General features: G+C 39.9%; 2 protein-coding genes across 2 annotated transcripts; both read left to right on the forward strand.

Moving 5' to 3' along the window:
* Positions 1-6,128: 6,128 nt before the first annotated feature.
* LOC126603435 (pentatricopeptide repeat-containing protein At4g02750-like) lies at positions 6,129-8,560 on the forward strand. Its single transcript, XM_050270280.1, has 2 exons — positions 6,129-7,082; positions 7,378-8,560. The coding sequence occupies exons 1-2, from the start codon at positions 6,287-6,289 to the stop codon at positions 8,331-8,333; spliced, it is 1,752 nt and encodes a 583-aa protein (XP_050126237.1). The 5' UTR covers positions 6,129-6,286; the 3' UTR covers positions 8,334-8,560.
* A 2,759-nt stretch (positions 8,561-11,319) lies between these two features.
* Positions 11,320-17,568, forward strand: LOC126603436 (lanC-like protein GCL1). The gene is made up of 5 exons (XM_050270281.1): positions 11,320-11,648; positions 11,884-12,083; positions 12,610-12,721; positions 15,861-16,331; positions 16,932-17,568. The coding sequence occupies exons 1-5, from the start codon at positions 11,502-11,504 to the stop codon at positions 17,271-17,273; spliced, it is 1,272 nt and encodes a 423-aa protein (XP_050126238.1). The 5' UTR covers positions 11,320-11,501; the 3' UTR covers positions 17,274-17,568.
* Positions 17,569-18,766: the final 1,198 nt, after the last annotated feature.

The following is an 18,766-nucleotide window of genomic DNA, read 5'->3' on the forward strand; positions in this document are numbered from 1 at the left end:
AGATGAGTACTCGAGAGCAATGCTAGGTAAGTAATCAGGTAAGGGGTTCCAAGCAGTCAGTTCCTGACTGGAAGCTTGATTCCAAGTGCTGACTGATTGCTCTCTTTCTCCTTGTCTTGCAGGTAAGAACAAGGCCAAAGGAAAAGACAGGGAAAAAACATGATATGGGATACTCTTACTTTTAACCCTGATGATATGAGATATTCTTGCTCTAGTGGAGCTTGTTTGCAAAGGTATTATCGGGGGGAAAGAAAGTTGAGTATTTCGAGAGGCTTCGTTGGGAGTGCCTTCTCAGATATGAGGAATGGTTGAGCATTTTTGCAGGTCTGCCTGTCCGTTGAAGATGGAGGTCGACATATATAGGAGTCTCCCTAACAACAAGTAGTAATGCTATTCCTTTACCCTGCTTGGTCATAGCACGGTGGTGGGAGCTGCCAGCTTCACGTGTGTCAGAGTACTTCGAAAAAGTGGTCTGTGGTATCTGGAAAGCTGATGTTGCGTGTGAAGATTACAAACAAGCTTTATCCAAGGAGATCTGGCTCTCGAAGTTGAGAAAGCGGTGCCTCTTCGGTTTTCGAACAAGCAATCCTGTCGGGGATCTGGCTCTCGAGATTCGGAGAACGGTGCCTTTTCGATTTTTGAGAAAGCAATCCTGCTAGGAGTTTGGTTCTCGAGATTCGGAGAGCGATGTCTCTTCGATTTTTGAGAAAGTAATCATGTTGGGAGTCTGGCTCTCAAGATTTGAAGGGCGGTGCCTCTTCGATTTTGGAGCAAGCAATCTTGTTGGGAGTGTTTTCTCGAATATGAGTAAAGGTTGGGCATGTTTGCTAGTCTACCTTGCCATGGAGCACAGAGGTTGACACACAGGGACTTTCCAATTATCCAGCAGTGGTGCTGTTCCTTTACCCTTGTGGGTAATAATATGGTAGCTAGACCTTCAAAATTTATGTGTCTAAACTTTGTTAGTGTTGTTTCTTTACTATTCTTTTACCTTTCTTGGTCATAGCGATGTAGTGGGAGCTGCAAGCTTTACATGTCTAAACTTTGTCAGAGATCTTTGGCAAAGTTATCTGTGGTACCCATGAGCTGATGGTGCATGTGGAAAGTGGATGATTGAACAGTAAGATTCACGTGCTTTCTACTTCACCAGAAATCTTCAACAGAATGCCCGTAATTTCAGCAAAGTTGAGTGTGCATGTGACAGGTGCTGACAAGGCTGAAAAGCAGGTGCCTCTTCGATTTCTGAGATCGGCCCTCATGGTCTCTGAGCAGCCCAGCTTTTGAGAAAGCAAGCGCCTCTTCAATTTCTGAGATCGGCATTCGTGGTCTTCGATCAGCCCAGCTTTTGAGAAAGCAAACGCCTATTCGATTTCTGAGATCGGCCCTCATGGTCTCTGAGCAGCCCAACTTTTGAGAAAGCAAACGCCTCTTCGATTTCTGGATAGGCGCCTCTTCGATTTCTGAAGCTCCGTCGAGTGCAGATTTTTATAAAGGCTGACATTAAGTTCCAAAGCACACTTGAATCTCCACCAGTAGAAGCTCCCTTCTTGCACTTCTAAGATCTTGATTTGTCCGACCTCTTCTCTCTTCAACACCTTTGAAAATGTTTGGCCCATCCGACCGTCGTTTTGACTTGAACCTTGTTGAAGAGGCAACCACGCCTTCTCCAGATAACATATGGCGCCCATCCTTCTTATCCCCTACTGGTCCTCTTACCGTTGAGGATTTCGTGATGAAGAATGATATGACCACTGCGGTGGTGGCTAGGAACCTTCTCACTCCCAAAGATAACATACTACTTTCCAAACGGTCTGATGAGTTAGCTGTTAAGGATTCTTTGGCTCTGAGTGTTCAGTGTGTAGGTTCTGTGTCTAATATGGCCCAACGCCTATTTGCTCGAACCCGCCAAGTTGAATCATTGGCGGCTGAAGTGATGAGTCTCAAACAGGAGATTAGAGGGCTCAAGCATGAGAATAAACAGTTGCACCGGCACGCACATGACTATGCTACAAACATGAAGATGAAGGTTGACCAGATGAAGGAATCTGATGGTCAGGTTTTACTTGATCATCAGCGGTTTGTGGGTTTGTTCCAAAGGCATTTATTGCCTTCGTTTTTTGGGGCTGTACTGCATAATGAAGCTCCAAATGATCAACCTCTGATGCCTCCTCCTTCTAGGGTTCTGTCCAGTACTGAGGCTCCAAATGATCCCCCTCCGGTGCCTTCTCTTTCTGAGGCTCTACCGACTGCTGAGACTTCTCCTAAGCAACCTTTGTAAAGGCTCCCTCTTGTTTGTTTATTTTGACTCATGTATATGTACATATTTGTAACTTATCGGAGATATCTATAAATAAGCTTTGCTTCATTTCAACGTATTGTGTTAAATACATCAAAGCTTTCTTCACTAAGTTCTTTGATTTTTTCTTTTGTTGAAGCTTGTATGTTGAAGCTTTGTGAGTGGAACATGTAGGTTGAGGTAGTGTTCCCTTAATTTCCCGAGTGAGGAAAACTTCTCGGTTGGAGACTTGAAAAATTCAAGTCACTGAGTGGGGTCGGCTATATGAATCTTAGAACGCCATTGTGCTCGATCCTGTGTCATGTCCTCCGTTAGATCCAAGTACTCTAAGTCTTTTCTTAGAGTCTCTTCTAAAGTTTTCCGAGGTCTTCCTCTACCCCTTCGGCCCTGAACCTCTGTCTTGTAGTCGCATCTTCTAATCGGAGCGTCAGTAGGCCTTTTTTGCACATGTCTAAACCACCGTAACCGATTTTCTCTCAGCTTTCCTACAATTTCGGCTACTCCTACTTTACCTCGGATATCTTCATTCCTAATCTTATCCTTTCTTGTGTGCCCACACATGCAACGAAACATCCTCATCTTCGCTACACCCATTTTGTGTACGTGTTGATGCTTCACCGCCCAACATTCTGTGCCATACAGCATTGCCGGCCTTATTGCCGTCCTATAAAATTTTTTCTTGAGCTTCAGTGGCATACGGCGATCACACAACACGTCAGATGTGCTCTTCCACTTCATCCATCCAGCTTGTATTCTATGGTTGAGATCTCCATCTAATTCTCCGTTCTTTTACAAGATAGATCCTAAGTAGCGAAAACGATCGCTCTTTGGTATTTCCTGATCTCCGATCCTCACCCCTAACTCATTTTGGCCTCCATTTGCACTGAACTTGCACTCTATATATTCTGTCTTTGATCGGCTTAGGCGAAGACCTTTAGATTCCAACACTTCTCTCCAAAGGTTAAGCTTCGCATTTACCCATTCTTGAGTTTCATCTATCAACACTATATCGTCTGCGAAAAGCATACACCAAGGAATATCATCTTGAATATGTCCTGTTAACTCATCCATTACCAACGCAAAAAGGTAAGGACTTAAGGATGAGCCTTGATGTAATCCTACAGTTATGGGGAAGCTTTCGGTTTGTCCTTCATGAGTTCTTACGGCAGTCTTTGCTTCTTCATACATATCCTTTATAGCTTGGATATATGCTACTCGTACTCCTTTCTTCTCTAAAATCCTCTAAAGAATGTCTCTTGGGACCCTATCATACGCTTTTTCTAAATCTATAAAGACCATGTGTAAATCCTTTTTCCCATCTCTATATCTTTCCATCAATCTTCGTAAGAGATAGATTGCCTCCATGGTTGAGCGCCCTGGCATGAACCCAAATTGGTTGTCCGAAACCCGTGTCTCTTGCCTCAATCTATGCTCAATGACTCTCTCCCAGAGCTTCATTGTATGACTCATTAGTTTAATACCCCTATAGTTCATGCAATTTTGTACGTCGCCCTTATTCTTGTAGATAGGCACCAAAGTGCTCTTTCGCCACTCATTTGGCATCTTCTTCATTTTCAAAATCGTATTGAAAAGGTCAGTGAGCCATGCTATACCTGTCTCTCCCAAGACTTTCCACACTTCGATCGGTATATCGTTTGGGCCCACTGCTTTTCTATGCTTCATCTTCTTCAAAGCTACAACCACTTCTTCCTTCCTGATTCGACGATAAAATGAGTAGTTTCTACACTCTTCTGAGTTACTCAACTCCCCTAAAGAAGTACTCATTTCATATCCTTCATTGAAAAGATTATGAAAATAACCTCTCCATCTGTCTTTGACCGCGTTCTCTGTAGCAAGAACCTTTCCATCCTCATCTTTGATGCACCTTGGTTTAGGTCCCTTGTCTTCTTTTCCCTTGCTCTAGCTAGTTTATAGATATCCAACTCTCCTTCTTTGGTATCTAGTCGCTTATACATATCATCATAAGCCGCTAACTTAGCTTCTCTCACAACTTTCTTTGCCTCTCTCACAACTTTCTTCACCTCTTGCTTCGCTCTTCTATACCTTTCACCATTTTCATTGGTCATATCCTTGTATAAGACTTTACAACATTCCTTCTTAGCCTTCACCTTTGTTTGTACCTCCTCATTCCACCACCAAGATTCATTTTGGTGTGGAGCAAAGCCCTTGGACTCTCCTAATACCTCTTTTGCTACTTTTCGGATACAACTAGCCATGAAATCCCACCTTTGGCTAGCTTCCCCCTTTCTATCCCACACACACTGGATGATTACTTTCTCTTTGAAAATGGCTTGTTTTTCTCATTTTAGATTCCACCATCTAGTCATTGGGCACTTACAAGTCTTGTTCTTTTTTCTCACTCTTTTGATATGTACATCCATCACCAACAGACGATGTTGATTAGCCAAGCTCTCTCCCGGTATAACTTTGCAATCCTTACAAGTTATACGATTCCCTTTCCTCATTACAAGAAAATCTATTTGTGTTTTTGACGACCCACTCTTGTAGGTGATCACATGTTCTTCTCTCTTCTTAAAGAAGGTGTTGGCTAAGAAGAGATCATATGCCATTGCAAAATCCAAGATAGCTTCCCCATCCTCGTTTCTCTCCCCAAAACCATGGCCACCATGAAAACCTCCATAGTTGCCTGTCTCCCTGCCCATGTGTCCATTTAAATCTTCTCCTATAAATAACTTCTCTGTCTGGGCAATTCCTTGCACCAAGTCTCCAAGGTCTTCCTAAAATTTCTCCTTCGAACTCGTATCCAACCCTACTTGAGGTGCGTACGCACTAATCACATTGATGAGTTCTTGTCCTATTACAATCTTGATTGCCATGATTCTATCTCCTACCTTCTTGACATCTACAACATCTTGTGTCAAGGTCTTGTCCACAATGATGCCAACACCGTTTCTTGTTCTATTTGTGCTCGAATACCAAAGTTTAAACCCTGAGTTTTCTAGATCCTTTGCCTTAAGACCAACCCACTTAGTTTCTTGTAGGCACATAATATTTATCCTTCTCCTCACCATAACTTCCACTACTTTCATAGATTTTCCCATTAAGGTTCCTATATTCCACGTTCCTAAACGCATTCTACTCTCTTGAACTCTACCCTTCTGTCATAGCTTCTTCACCCTCCCCCATCCAATAGGATCAAAGTACTTCTTTTGTGTGTCCTGTGTAAAGTTGATAGGAGCATATGCTCCCAAACAACTTTGAGTGGAGTCGTTCGAAAAGAAGTTTCTATGGCCCCCTTGCTCATTTAACACTGCATCCGAGTGCCGATGGAGATACAGCGACCCTTGCTCACTTATCACTGTGCTCGGGCCACACAGCGCGCCACTTACGGGTGACGCTCTAGCTTTAGCGCGATTTCGTTCTGGATTCATTTTCATAATGATTCGACGTAACCGAGGAGTGCCGGCTGTCGATTACCTGAGGGTGTGTTTGGTACGCAGACGGGACGGAACGGGACAGGACGGGACGGGACGGGACGGGACGGGACGGAACGGAATGGGACGGGACGGAACGAAGGTGTAATTTTTGAAAAAGACATGGGGTATATTTGTCTTAAAATGGTAAAACATTGTGTTCCACAGACGTGGAACAAACCCGTTCCAGGGGGTGGAGGTGGGACGCAAAAACACCCAAAATCTGTCCCGTGGAACAGCCCGTTCCACCCATTTTTGGCGCACCAAACGAGGGACGGAACGCCTCGTCCCGTTCCGTCCCGTCCCGTCCCACGTACCAAACGCACCCTGACGCCCTTCCCCTCCTCCTTTACCCGGGTTTGGGACCGGCAATGTAAGATAAACTTACACAGGCAGAGTTGCATAATACATAAGTCCTCATAATTCTCGGAGATTTGTCAAATTTTCCAAAACTATCCCAACCTTATTCACTGAAGGAAAGTTAATAAGGGGTTTTGCCAAAGCCGCTAATAATCATGTTTACGTTGCCTGTTTAATGCGATTTGTTCGATTTCCTGTCCGTGTCCGTGCCCATGTCAATTTCAGTGCAGATACTTGTTGCATCCTTCACTGCTTGATTTCTCCACGGTTGAAGCTTTTCTCAACTTATGATGTATATACTTGCAATGTCAAGATTGGTGTGTTATCACGAGCGGGAAAGATTGAAGCCGCCCGCCAATTGTTCGATGAAATGCCCACAAAAGACGTAGTTACATGGAACGCCATCATTACTGGGTACTGGAAAAATGGGTATTTTGGAGAGTCCAAGAGATTGTTTGGGCTGATGCCTGTTCGGAATGTGGTGTCCTGGAATTCCATGTTAGCCGGGAGTGTCGAGAATGAGATGGTCGACGAGGCTTTCATGTACTTCCGGGAGATGCCAGAAAGAAATATTGCTTCTTGGAACGCTATGATTTCGGGGTTTGTGAAATGTGATAGGCTGGAGGAAGCTAGTAGGATATTTCAAGACATGCCGAAGAGGAATGTTATTTCTTATACTGCAATGATTGATGGGTACGCGATGAAAGGAGAGATAGAGCGGGCAAGGGCACTGTTTGACTGCATGCCTCGCAAGAATGCTGTTTCTTGGACAGTGCTGATCAGTGGGTATGTCGAGAACGGCAAATTTGATGAAGCACGGGAATTGTATGAGCAGATGCCGGAGAAAAATGCGGTTTCAATGACAGCTATGCTCACGGGGTATTCTAAGGAGGGAAAGATGGAAGATGCGAGAGCATTATTTGATCAGATTCAGCGCAAGGATCATGTCTCTTGGAATGCAATGATAACAGGTATGCCATGTGCAATTACTCATCCATCACGATATACCTAAAATTTCTTAGTTGGGTATTTTACTTGAGCTCGTTACATTGGTTTGCTAGCACTTACTAGTAAAATTAGGTCAGCATCTGCCTCGTCTGATGTTTAGGAAATGTTACTTTGAGTTTCTAAAGCATTGTCCTAATTTAGCAGGCTTTCACTTGTTCAAATTTTTTTCGAGACCTTAACTAGTTTGTTGTGGTTGTGTCGGTTTTTAAAGCATTGTCCTAATCACTTGTCCCCTGACATGCCTGTTTTCATTTACAGGCTATGCACAAAATGGCGGTGGAGAGGAAGCACTGAAGTTACACTCACAAAAGCTTAAGATTGGTCTGCATCCAGATAAATGGACCCTTGTTTCGGTTCTGACTGCCTGTTCTAGTCTTACATCTCTTAAAGATGGAAAACAAGCTCATCTGCTCATTATTAAACATGGATTTGAATCAAACCTCTCCCTATATAACGCTTTGATTACCATGTACAGTAAATGTGGTGCAATCCTTGATGCCGAGTTAGCGTTCAAACAAATTGAGTGTCCAGACCTCGTCTCATGGAACACCATTATTGCTGCATTCGCACAGCATGGTCTCTATGAGAAAGCTCTTGATTTCTTCAACCAGACTGTGGTGCACGGCTTCAAACCAGATGGTATAACATTTCTTAGCTTGCTATCTGCCTGTGCGCATGCAGGCAAGGTAAATGAGAGCTTGAAGTTGTTTGATTTGATGGTCAGCAGCTACAACATTGCCCCTAGATCGGAGCATTATGCTTGCTTGGTTGACATTTTGTGTCGAGCAGGCCAGTTAGAGAAGGCTTGCAAGATGATCCAAGAGATGCCATTTCAAGCAGACTCTGGAATATGGGGCTCTCTTCTTGCAGCTTGCAGCGTTTACTTAAACGTGGAAATAGGGGAGCTGGCTGCAAAGAATATATTACACTTGAATCCTCGTAGTTCTGGGCCTTACGTCGCGTTGTCTAACATATACGCAGCTGCTGGAAAATGGAGAGATGTTGCAAGAATGAGAAGTCTGATGAAAGAGCATGGAGTGAAGAAGCAACAGGCACAGAGCTGGACAGAGATTGGGAATAAGGTGCACATTTTCTTGGGAGGGGATGTATCTCATCCAGATATTGATAAGATTCATTTGATGCTCAAAACGATCAGTCTCCATATACCTGCGGATGATTTTGTAGACATTACGTTTCATGGAGCTACTAGGTAATGAGTTCACTGGACTAAATGGTTCCATTTCTTCCAATGTAGACTTTGTAAAGTTGTGCATGAAGCCTTAACATGACATGAAACTGCATAAATTTTGTTTTCGCTTTGTGGCTCATGTCGGGTCATGTTGATTTTGGCTTTCAGTTTTCATTTTTTTTGAAAACTTAAGAGTAATTATCAAAAGCTTTTTCAGTTTTTGAACAAATTGAAAATATAATAGTTCTCAAACGGCTCATTAGTATGTCGATTCATTTTCGTATGCTGATTGGGCGAGATGTTCTTAGGATAAAAGATGAACGTGTGGTTTTCGTACCTTTTTTTTCGGCCATTCTCTTACCGGTTGGAGTGCTAAGAAGCAATCAACAGTGGTTTGAGAATCAAGTAAGTGTACATTTATTTGGCAATGTATGAAAAAGCCTAAGAATGCCTTCAACACGTCTCTTTTCGTGTGATGTGGGGATAGGGGCCCTAAAACCATAATCATATATAGTTAGCTTTAATATAATCCTATTATGCTGTACTCTGAGCACTCAACTAACAGAGAAAACCCTAACATATTCTCCCCGCCTATTCTAGAGCCATGGTTCAATTAAATTATGACCACTCACTGTTTGATCTTAATCCAATGGCTGATTTACCGTATTTTCTCCTTCACCATTAAGTTAAAATCGAATTCAGTGCCCATAGTTTTTATAAACCGAAGTCTAAGAGAACGAGACTCTCGTATATTCTCAAATAACATATCTATGAATGCTTATTGTTTATAGGATGCCTTTTGTTTTTTGTTAGCAGCAGGACACAACCAGACCATCTTGTCTCAAAACAGGCCTACATGTCACATTGTTGAAACATAAGAGCAAGTCCAACCCTATCCTTTAGGCTGGCACCCAAAAAAACCCCTCCACCCCTAAAAATAGGCTAGCTCAAAGTCCAAGCCAGTTCGTAGGCCGGCCCAAAATGGGCTGAGGTAGAAACTGGCCTATCTAGCGTCATGCTGACGCCAACATTACGTCAATGGACAATATACAATTTTTTTGCATCAGGCGCGTGGGAAACACGCGAGCGTGGGTGCGTCTCCCCGACACGTTGCCCCCGCGCTGCAGGCGCACTAAAAGGGCGCAGGACATGGGCCACGTGGCTAAGCCTCGGTCGTTGGATTTCCAACGGTAAAAAAATTGAAATTCAAACCCAACGGCTAGTGATGTGGCACAGTTTGGACCGTTTGATTTTCAGATCAACGGTCCAAATTTTTCAACCAAAAACTTTAAAAATAAATAAATAAAATGTCAGAAATTAATAATAATTTTTTATAAAAAAAAGTCAGAAAATAAAAATAAAAATATTATTTTAATAAAATGGACTAGGCTATTTAGTTTTAGGGGTGAAGATGCACTTGGTCAATTACTATTTATTGGAGTGGATTAAATGGACTTTAGACCAACTTATTTTTTAGGGGTGGAGTTGCTCTAATGGAAGGATCCATTTTGGGAGTTGGAGTCATGGGTCCAAAATAGTGATGCTAAAGAGTTTAAACTTTTAAATTATTTTTTTTTTTTCAAATATATGATGTAGTAATTGATGGTTAGATTTTTTAAATTATTTAAAAAGAAATCCAAACCGTAAACCATTACATCATATAATTACAAAAGATAGTTTAATATGTGGCCCTTCTACTATTTTTCAAGGAGTATGATTTTCTCCCATCTTTTTTCCCTCCCCTTCTCTTTTCTTTTATTTGATCGGTCATAATTAAACCATGTTAATATTTTATATTAATTTTTTAATAAAAAGAGAAAAACAAAATATATAATATGAGAGGAATGAAAAGAATGAATTGTAAAGAAAATGAGAGAGAATCTTAGTCCATTTTTCAATCCAAAATGTTCATGTTGACATTGACTTTTTTGTTTTATAATACTCTAATTGTCAATTCACATCACATTAAAACTGTGTATCATTACAACCTGAATTATTGGGGAATCAGGTCCCCACAACTAACCATATCAACTTATCTTTGTTTTTGCATTTTTTTATTCGTGTAGGAATAACAATAAGAAATAATTTTACTTGGTGACTACATTTTAGTAGTATTTCATTTAGACTTATACGTGAAATGTTTTTTTTTATTTGATTCTAATAAATTAAAAATTCGATATTCGATTGTTATGATGGGTGTATTGTAGAGCTTCACCATTCTTTCCCATCCCTTTATGTAATAACGGATTTATAAAACCATCTTTAATCTTTGTGTTAAAATATAAAAATTTTAATTCAAAAAATTTAGATTTTAATCTAGAAATATATTTTTCTTCTCCAACGGGTTAAAGGTTTATCTCCATGCCGTCCGATCAAAATGGAGCCATTGGGATTGCACATGGGTGACCGACAACCCTATCAAGTTGGGCCCCACTTCTGCACATCAATGCCCCCTTTGCCTTGCTTTTGGCGCGTTGCTTTTCATTTGCTCTCCTTTTCTGGCGCGTTCACGCGCATGCAGTGGATTAGGGCATTTACCACAAATTAATTTTAACCCAAAATTGATTTTGAACCAAGAGTTAGAGCCAGTTGGGGGGAGATTTAAAATTTAAATTTTAAGTTCTAATCCAAAGGTTGAAATGAGTCTAATGGAGATATAAAATGTCTTAGAATGAGTATTTACACTTTTAATTAGTTGAATAGTTCTCAAATGGAAACATGTAACATTTTCATCTAGGCTGAAAAAAATTACTGAAATTTAAAATTCATTGATAACATTAATTTAATTAATTTTATTGTAAAACCTCAACTTTCCTAACATCTCTCCCGTCAAAAGATAACTCACATCTATGCCCCCAGAAAAATAAATAAATGTGCATTTCATCATTGGAGATAGCTCTAAGAAATACTGATCCCTTTTTAATATTTTTTTTTTTGTAATGAATATCCTTTTAATTTGACATTATTCACATGCACCCAACGCTAATATAAATATTAGGATAATTTCGACTTGTTTGGTTTAATAAGCGTACTTGGTTCGCGGGGAATCATCTCCACAGTGCACCGCGGCTCCATATAATCACACCTCCACCCCTTTCCCTCTCTCCTTCCTCCTCTACATAACAGTAAGGAATACTCTGCTGCCGTACGTGAAACTCAAGCCCATACCTGAAGGAAAGTCCAGAGAAACGACATGTCGTTTGGCGTGGAGTTTGCCCCTTCTCGGGAGGAACACGATGATGCCAACAACGAACGGCTGGATTTGGTCGATCCAGCGGCTCCGACCTTGTCACCTTCGAGCGGGACTTTTCTCAGAGCGGCGGTGACTCTCAAGGATCAGGTTTACATTTACCTGAACTCTTCAAATTATTTATTTTTAGCTTAATCTTGCTTAATTTGCTCCATCATTAATTAACGAACTAAAACCTTACTGTACAATTTCCGAGCTTTATTTATTTATTTATTTAATTATAAATGATATTCTATATTAATACGAGAGGAAGGTGATAACCACCCGAACAATCCACGGCTTGCTATTTCCAAATTTTAGTTATTATTTTTTTTGGGGGATATAGGTGGTGCAGGCTACGTGGGAAGGAGGGCATGATTCGGGTACGCCTACGGGTATGGTGTTGGATCCGACAGTTTATACGGGTCTTCTTGGTACGGCTTTTACGTGCTTGAGGTCGTACGAGGCCGCCGGTAACCGGCAGGACTTGGTGCTGTGCGCTGAGATCGTCGACAAGTGCCGGGCTGTCGCAAGTGCGTCAACCAGGTAATAATTATTTTCCCGAACAAATCGATTATAACCTACGCGGAATGGAGGAAGCAATTACGTGACACATTTCGGTCTACAAAATGTCAAGGTCTTTGTAATTCCGTTGTATTATTACACTCGCTGTCTTCATAATTCCGTTGCATTTAAGTTGCTCTCGTATAATACGTATTGTTCTAATATCTCATGCTACAGTACACTTAGAAAATGAGAAAACTTGAATGTAGTAAGCAAGAACGTGATTTTTCAACTAACAAAGGTCAACAAGTTAGGTGATTTGTTGGAGCTTAAATGTCAGAAAAGACGTTGTACAAGGCGAAAGTGATATGGTTTCGTTCACTTAGTGTGTTTTAGTTTTATGCCTATTTGCAGTGAGAATAAATCAAAAGAGAATAAAACATACAAAAAACATATCGGTAGCAGAAGAGAAAACGAGAGTGTGATATCCCTATCGAACACTAATTAGTGGCAAAAGGATATTTTAAGCAGCGAGTCTTGATCGATTTGCAATTTTGTTTTTATGCAGGCACGTGACTTTTTTATGTGGTAGAGGAGGAGTGTACGCCCTAGGAGCTGTGGTGGCCAATTTGATTGGGGACCATGAAAGACGTAACCTGTATTTGAATCTGTTTCTTGAGGTATTTATTTCTAACTGATATTGCCATTCTGTTGCCTTTTTTAGTATTGTCAAAGCTTCTATCACCTATGTTTGTTATTTGGATACTTTGTTGATACCTCGAGAAATATCAAATATGGAAAGTAGTCTAATTAGCAATTTTAGTTAGACTTGGCAAACGGGTCGTGTTTATCTTGTTCGTGACGTTTTCGTTATCTTAACATGTCGTGTCATGTTAAACCCCTTATATTAACGAGTTCTTAACAAGTGACTTGATAACGACTCAATTCGTTAGCTCGTCGTGTCATTCTGTGTTAGGTTAACGGGGCATAGAATAAATTGTCGTGCCTAATGACTTGAGTCTTGTTCGTATCGTTTTGGTATCATACTTTTTATTTTCGTGTTGGATTACTCGTGCAAGAAATTGTCAAGCCTAATTTTAGTCCATTAGCAATGTCAAATGTCAAATAGTGTCGATTTAAACATTTAAATGTAGGTTTACTTACAAGGAATAGGAACTTGAATCATTTTGAATCTTGAGTGCCATGCTTTTGCTAAAATATGGGTAAGAAAATTGTTTCTCCTGCCTTTATTTACACATAAGAAAACAGAAAAGTGCAAGACCTAAAAATAAGAAACCAGAACGATTATGAGAAGGAAATTTCTCTTCTAAATACTTGGAAATTTCATCAGCTCAAATGGTCTTCCCGCATTAATTAATAAAAAATAATTTTTGTAATTAACATCTTTTATTTTTTATTTTTTATTTATTGTGAATTCATTGTGAGTCGAGTTCCCTACATTCAAGTATTATTGTTTAAATCTTCTAGTCTGTCAAGTTGAGTTTCTTGAAAAATCATGAAAACTTTCCATTCACTTTAACAAGTAATCTATTCTCTCTCAAAACACAAGTAATCTATTCTCTTGTTAATTAGGAGCTGATAAAATATCTCACAATCTTATCATGGATTTCTCTCAATTATCGGGTCATCGTTGTCATGAGATTACCAATAATTTTCAAACAGAACCAAAGTGCTAACTTAACATACAAGATATGTGGGAATATGCTTTCCATGTGATGCTTTACTAAAGAATGATGCTTTTATTCTCTTTAATCTTTCATTTTCATGGTATCAGAATTAGGTTTCGTCATGGTTCTGAGACTTGTTGACTATCAAACCACCACACTATTTGGTTTAATTTTGTGGCTCCTGCAAAAAGAAAAAAATTGTTAGCTTTTGTTAAGAAATGTGTATATTTCTTAGAAAATACACACACACACACACACATCAAGTGATTTATTGTCATCAAAATTTTAAATATATATTCCTTCTCCAAAACCAACCAAAGTCATATATGTTACTTGTACGAAAATGAACCCAACTTGCTATGAAACCTTATCACCTTAACCTGATTTGTTTTAATTAATTCTCTAATTAATTGGACTTTGGAGCATCTACTTTGTGAAAAGGATGCGTAATTGCCTCGTAAAGTCTAAACAAAGTTATTCCTTTTCTTTTGGGTTGTGTTCTTGTAACTTATCATTGTATTTATAGGAATTAGTCATGTACTTTCCCATGGGAAAGCTAATGAATAATGATTTGGGGACTTACTTAGTGCTTGCACTAAGGAATCCTCACTACGCCAAAAGAGGTTGGTAGAATTCACACGTATTCATTTAAATTAAATTTAAGATAAAATTACGGTGTTGTTAGTGACGTTACTACAAATTTATTAAAAAAAATTCAAACCAATGAAATTATAGTAACAAAACCCTGAAATTATAGTTGAAATTTCCTCGTGTGGACCTAGACCTAGGTAGATAGGTGGAAAGATATTTGCGGTATTGCTGTTGTATGTCTGTGGATTTCAGAAGTGCATGTGATTTTAACTGATGGTTGGACGCCATACGACTTTACAATGAATATCAAATAGTGCCAAAGATAATACCCAATCTCTCCACCAAGTTGGTGACCAATGTGATCAAAAGCTTCCTGCCAAAATATACTCAGATTTTCCTTTTGTTGAACTTTTGTTTATTTCTAGGCGCTAATAAAAACACATGAAACTCATGTTTTAAAAGGCGGAGGTGTTTCATGGATAGCTTCCACCTTGGCGTGAGATGTGAGGCGAAGCCTCACGGGATTTAATTTTTTTATAAATACATATAATATAATACTTGTAAAATAATTAATCAACAATCAAACAAGCACTCAAGACCAAATTGAGATTAGAATACTAAAAAATTTACTTGACTTTTGAAACAAATTATGTTGGTGTGGAGAATTTTGAAACAAATTGAAGTACGAGATTCGGGTAAAATTGAAATATGGGATTGGGATTGGGATTGAGAATTTAGGATTTGCGGAATTGGGGAATTGTGGAATTGGGGATGGAATTGTGTCAACCGTGATTGGGAAGATGGGAGTCGGGTATTGGGATGGGGAAAGAGGCTCGGGGTTATAATTTTTTAAAAATAAAATTAGACTTGGCCAAAACGACGTCGTTTTGGGTCAATTTTTTTTTAAAAGATTGGGTCAAAACGGTGTCTTAAATTGAGCCAAGTATTTAAAAAAAAAAAAACTTTTCTTTTATTTGTAGTCGTCTTCTTCGTGAAGACACCGCCTCTGCAACTAAAGAAAACCAGAGGGTAGTCGCTGCACCAAAGCCCAGTTTCGACTTCAGGATCTCCAAAATTTCAGGCAAGATTTCGGCCGCCTCAAAATGCCCTAAAGTACACCTTAGCCTCATAGGTGCACCCCGACAAGCCTAGGCGAGTTTTTCACCGACTCCCACAAAGCAGAGGCGAAATTGCTCCCGCCTCGCCTTGCCTCAAGGCCGCCTAGGCACGCCCCAATGCGCACTTTTCAAAACACTAATTTTACGAAAAGTGCGATTAAATGCCTCTTAATTATTATGTCATCAAGAGTGGTAGGATACCTTCTATATTGGAAAAAAGTCAAGATTACGTGTCTATTACTTAAGTTTGTCCAAGGCTATATACACATTTCTCGAAAGTATTTTCAAGCTGGATGGTTACTTTGGATTGATGTGTTGCCAACGAATAATATGACGTCATAAATTAGTTACATGAGAGAATCTCTCATTTGTAGCTCTTGTATTGTTTTCCCTCGCTTACCTATTTGGTTGACTATGTACAGGTGGCACAAGAGAAGGCCCTGTCTGTTGGGCCGGAGGAAGGTGGTTTTGGAATGTCGTACGATCTTCTCTACGGGAGAGCTGGGTTTTTATGGGCAGCTTTGTTCATAAACAAGTATCTTGGACAAGAAAAGTTGCCAAATAATCTTCTAATGCCTGTTGTGGATGCTGTGTTAGCTGGTGGTAGGGCAGGCTCATCTCATAACCCGTCCTGCCCGCTCATGTTCAGGTGGCACGGGACTAGGTATTTGGGGGCAGCCAATGGCGTGGCTGGAATTTTGCAAGTGCTGCTTCACTTCCCACTTTGCAAAGAGGATGCTGACGATGTGAAGGCAACGCTTAGATATATGATGGCTAATAGGTTCCCTCACAGTGGAAACTACCCGTCAAGTGAAGGAAACCCTAGAGACAAGTTTGTGCAGTGGTCTCATGGTGCAGCTGGCATGGCCATAACCTTGTGCAAGGCATCTCAGGTTGGTGTGGCAGCTCTTTTGTAAATTTACTCTTCTTAACGCATTTCTCACATTCGGTAGTAAAAGTAATTGGATATATGTTTTGATGAGCGAGTTGTAATGTCAAAAGATCAATCGGTTTAGTGAGACCTAGTATTCACTTTGTTAGATGCAGAAAGTCCTTGGTTCAAATATCATGTATGACATTTTCCAAATTAAAAAAAGAAACAACAAAATTCGTGAGAACTAACTATAAGTCGATGTGCATAACCCTTGACCATAATATTGATCAAATGAAGTTGATGTGGTAACTAAAGTCGATTATTTTTTAGATACATAAATTAACAGTTGATTGAAATAATGCGTGTTTTCTATTTAGACTACATTTAAAGACCACCATGTTAGTAAATGTGGGTCGAAAATATAGTCCCTTCAGTCGATTACCTAATTTATTTTCTGCAAGATGTGCTGAGAATTGTTTGTTCTGATCCTTGACCTTTTTTCATATATCCCAAATTCTCAAAGTTTGTTTCTAGCACAGAAGGATGGTCATTTTATGTGCGTATTTTCTGCCTGTCTGCAAGACAAATGAGTTAACAGTTGTTCCTTCACTTTCTTCAGGTGTTTCCAGGTGATCGGGAATTTCGCGATGCTGCAATAGAAGCAGGAGAAGTTGTGTGGAAGAACGGTTTACTGAAGAAGGTAGGACTTGCTGATGGTGTGGCTGGGAATGCCTATGCCTTCCTTTCTCTGTATCGTCTGACTGGAGAGAGCATATACGAAGAGAGAGCAAGGGCATTTGCAAGCTTCTTGTATCATAATGCCGGAGAGTTTGCGACTGCGGGACACACACATGGGGCCGAATATGCCTACTCTCTCTTTCAAGGTCTTGCCGGAACAGCTTGCCTCTGGTTTGATCTTTATATACCCGAAAATTCTAGATTTCCGGGTTATGAACTGTAGGAAATTGTGGAAAGTTACATATTGTTATAAGATTTATTAGTATATATGTTTCTATCCTGACATGTATATAGAGATGTGTACTCTAGTAAGAACTGAGAAGATGAAATCTCTTTTGGTGTGAGATTAATTCTGTAAGACGTCGTTGCGAGAGGAGTCAGTTGTGGAAAGGACATTTGTTGTTAAGTGTTCTAAGTCTTACAGAAATGTATATGTAAAGCAATTCGCTATTCACAGAAGAATTTCTAACAGCCCTTGTCTAATTACGCGGGGTTGTAATAAACTGCTTTGCTGACTACACTAGGAAATGACAACTGTCATGAGTAGACATCTTTATCTTTACGCCCCCTCAAGCTAAACTTGGAAAAACCAGAGGTTCCACGGGAGAGCTTCAACTGAAGAAACAGAAACCTGTTTTTGGACAAGGATTTGGTATGAATATTTGCGATTTGATCTTGATTATTGACGTATTGCGCTTGAAGAAGATTTGGAAGAACAAATTCTTGAATATAATGGTAATCGATCTCCACATACTTAGTCCTAGCATGGAATATTGGATATGAAGCAAGATATATTGCAAAAATATTGTCACAGCAAATGGTAGGTTTGTGGGAAAGAGGAAGGCTAAAATCTTTGAACACTTTTCAAATCCAAGGTGATCTCTATTGCAGTGTGTGCCAAAGATCTACATTCTACCTTAGTAGATGAACGAGCCACTGTGGGCTGTTTCTTGGCACTCCAACTAATAAAATTAGTGCCTACAAACACATAGAATCCACTAGTGTATCTCCTATCAAAGGTTCAGCCAGCCTAATCTGCATCTGAATAGGCTAACAAATTGAAAGATCCCTTTTTAAACCAGAACCCATGAGAAAGTGTAACTTTGAGCAATTGAAGAATCCTTTTGGCTGTTTGCATATGAATGTCAATAGGAGTGTGCATGAATTGGCATACTTGATTTACTGCAAAGGAGATATCAGGTCTGATCCAATTAAGGTATTGTAAACCTCCTACAATGGACCTGTACTCTGTTGGATTTGGCAAAGGTTGACCACTGTGGTCCAGTTTAGGTTTCTGCAGTAAATCAAGTAGATATTTTCTTTGATGAAGGAATAGACCTATGGACTTCCAAAGTCTATTGTAAGGGTCCAATTCTAGGAAATTACTCATGCATTTACGCATTTTTTTATTCAACATTATTTAGGATCTTATACTCAAGGGCGGATGCCTCAGGATCACTCGAGAAATATGCATGTGAAGGTCTTCTAAAGATCTTCCGAATGTTTTGTATGGATTCTTTGTGCTCATCAAGTATTTATTGTAATGCCTACTAGGCATATTTAGAAGGGTTGCGTCAACAACGCTGGATGAATTCTCTCGATATCACTCATTAGATTGCTTCGGCATATATCGATATCTATTGACATGCGTACAACATGGTTTGTCTGACGACAATAAGCCCACCAAGTGTTTGATGAAATACCTCAATGAATAAA

The sequence above is a fragment of the Malus sylvestris genome, chromosome 15 (genome assembly GCF_916048215.2).
Source record: "Malus sylvestris chromosome 15, drMalSylv7.2, whole genome shotgun sequence".
Taxonomy (NCBI): Eukaryota; Viridiplantae; Streptophyta; class Magnoliopsida; order Rosales; family Rosaceae; genus Malus; species Malus sylvestris.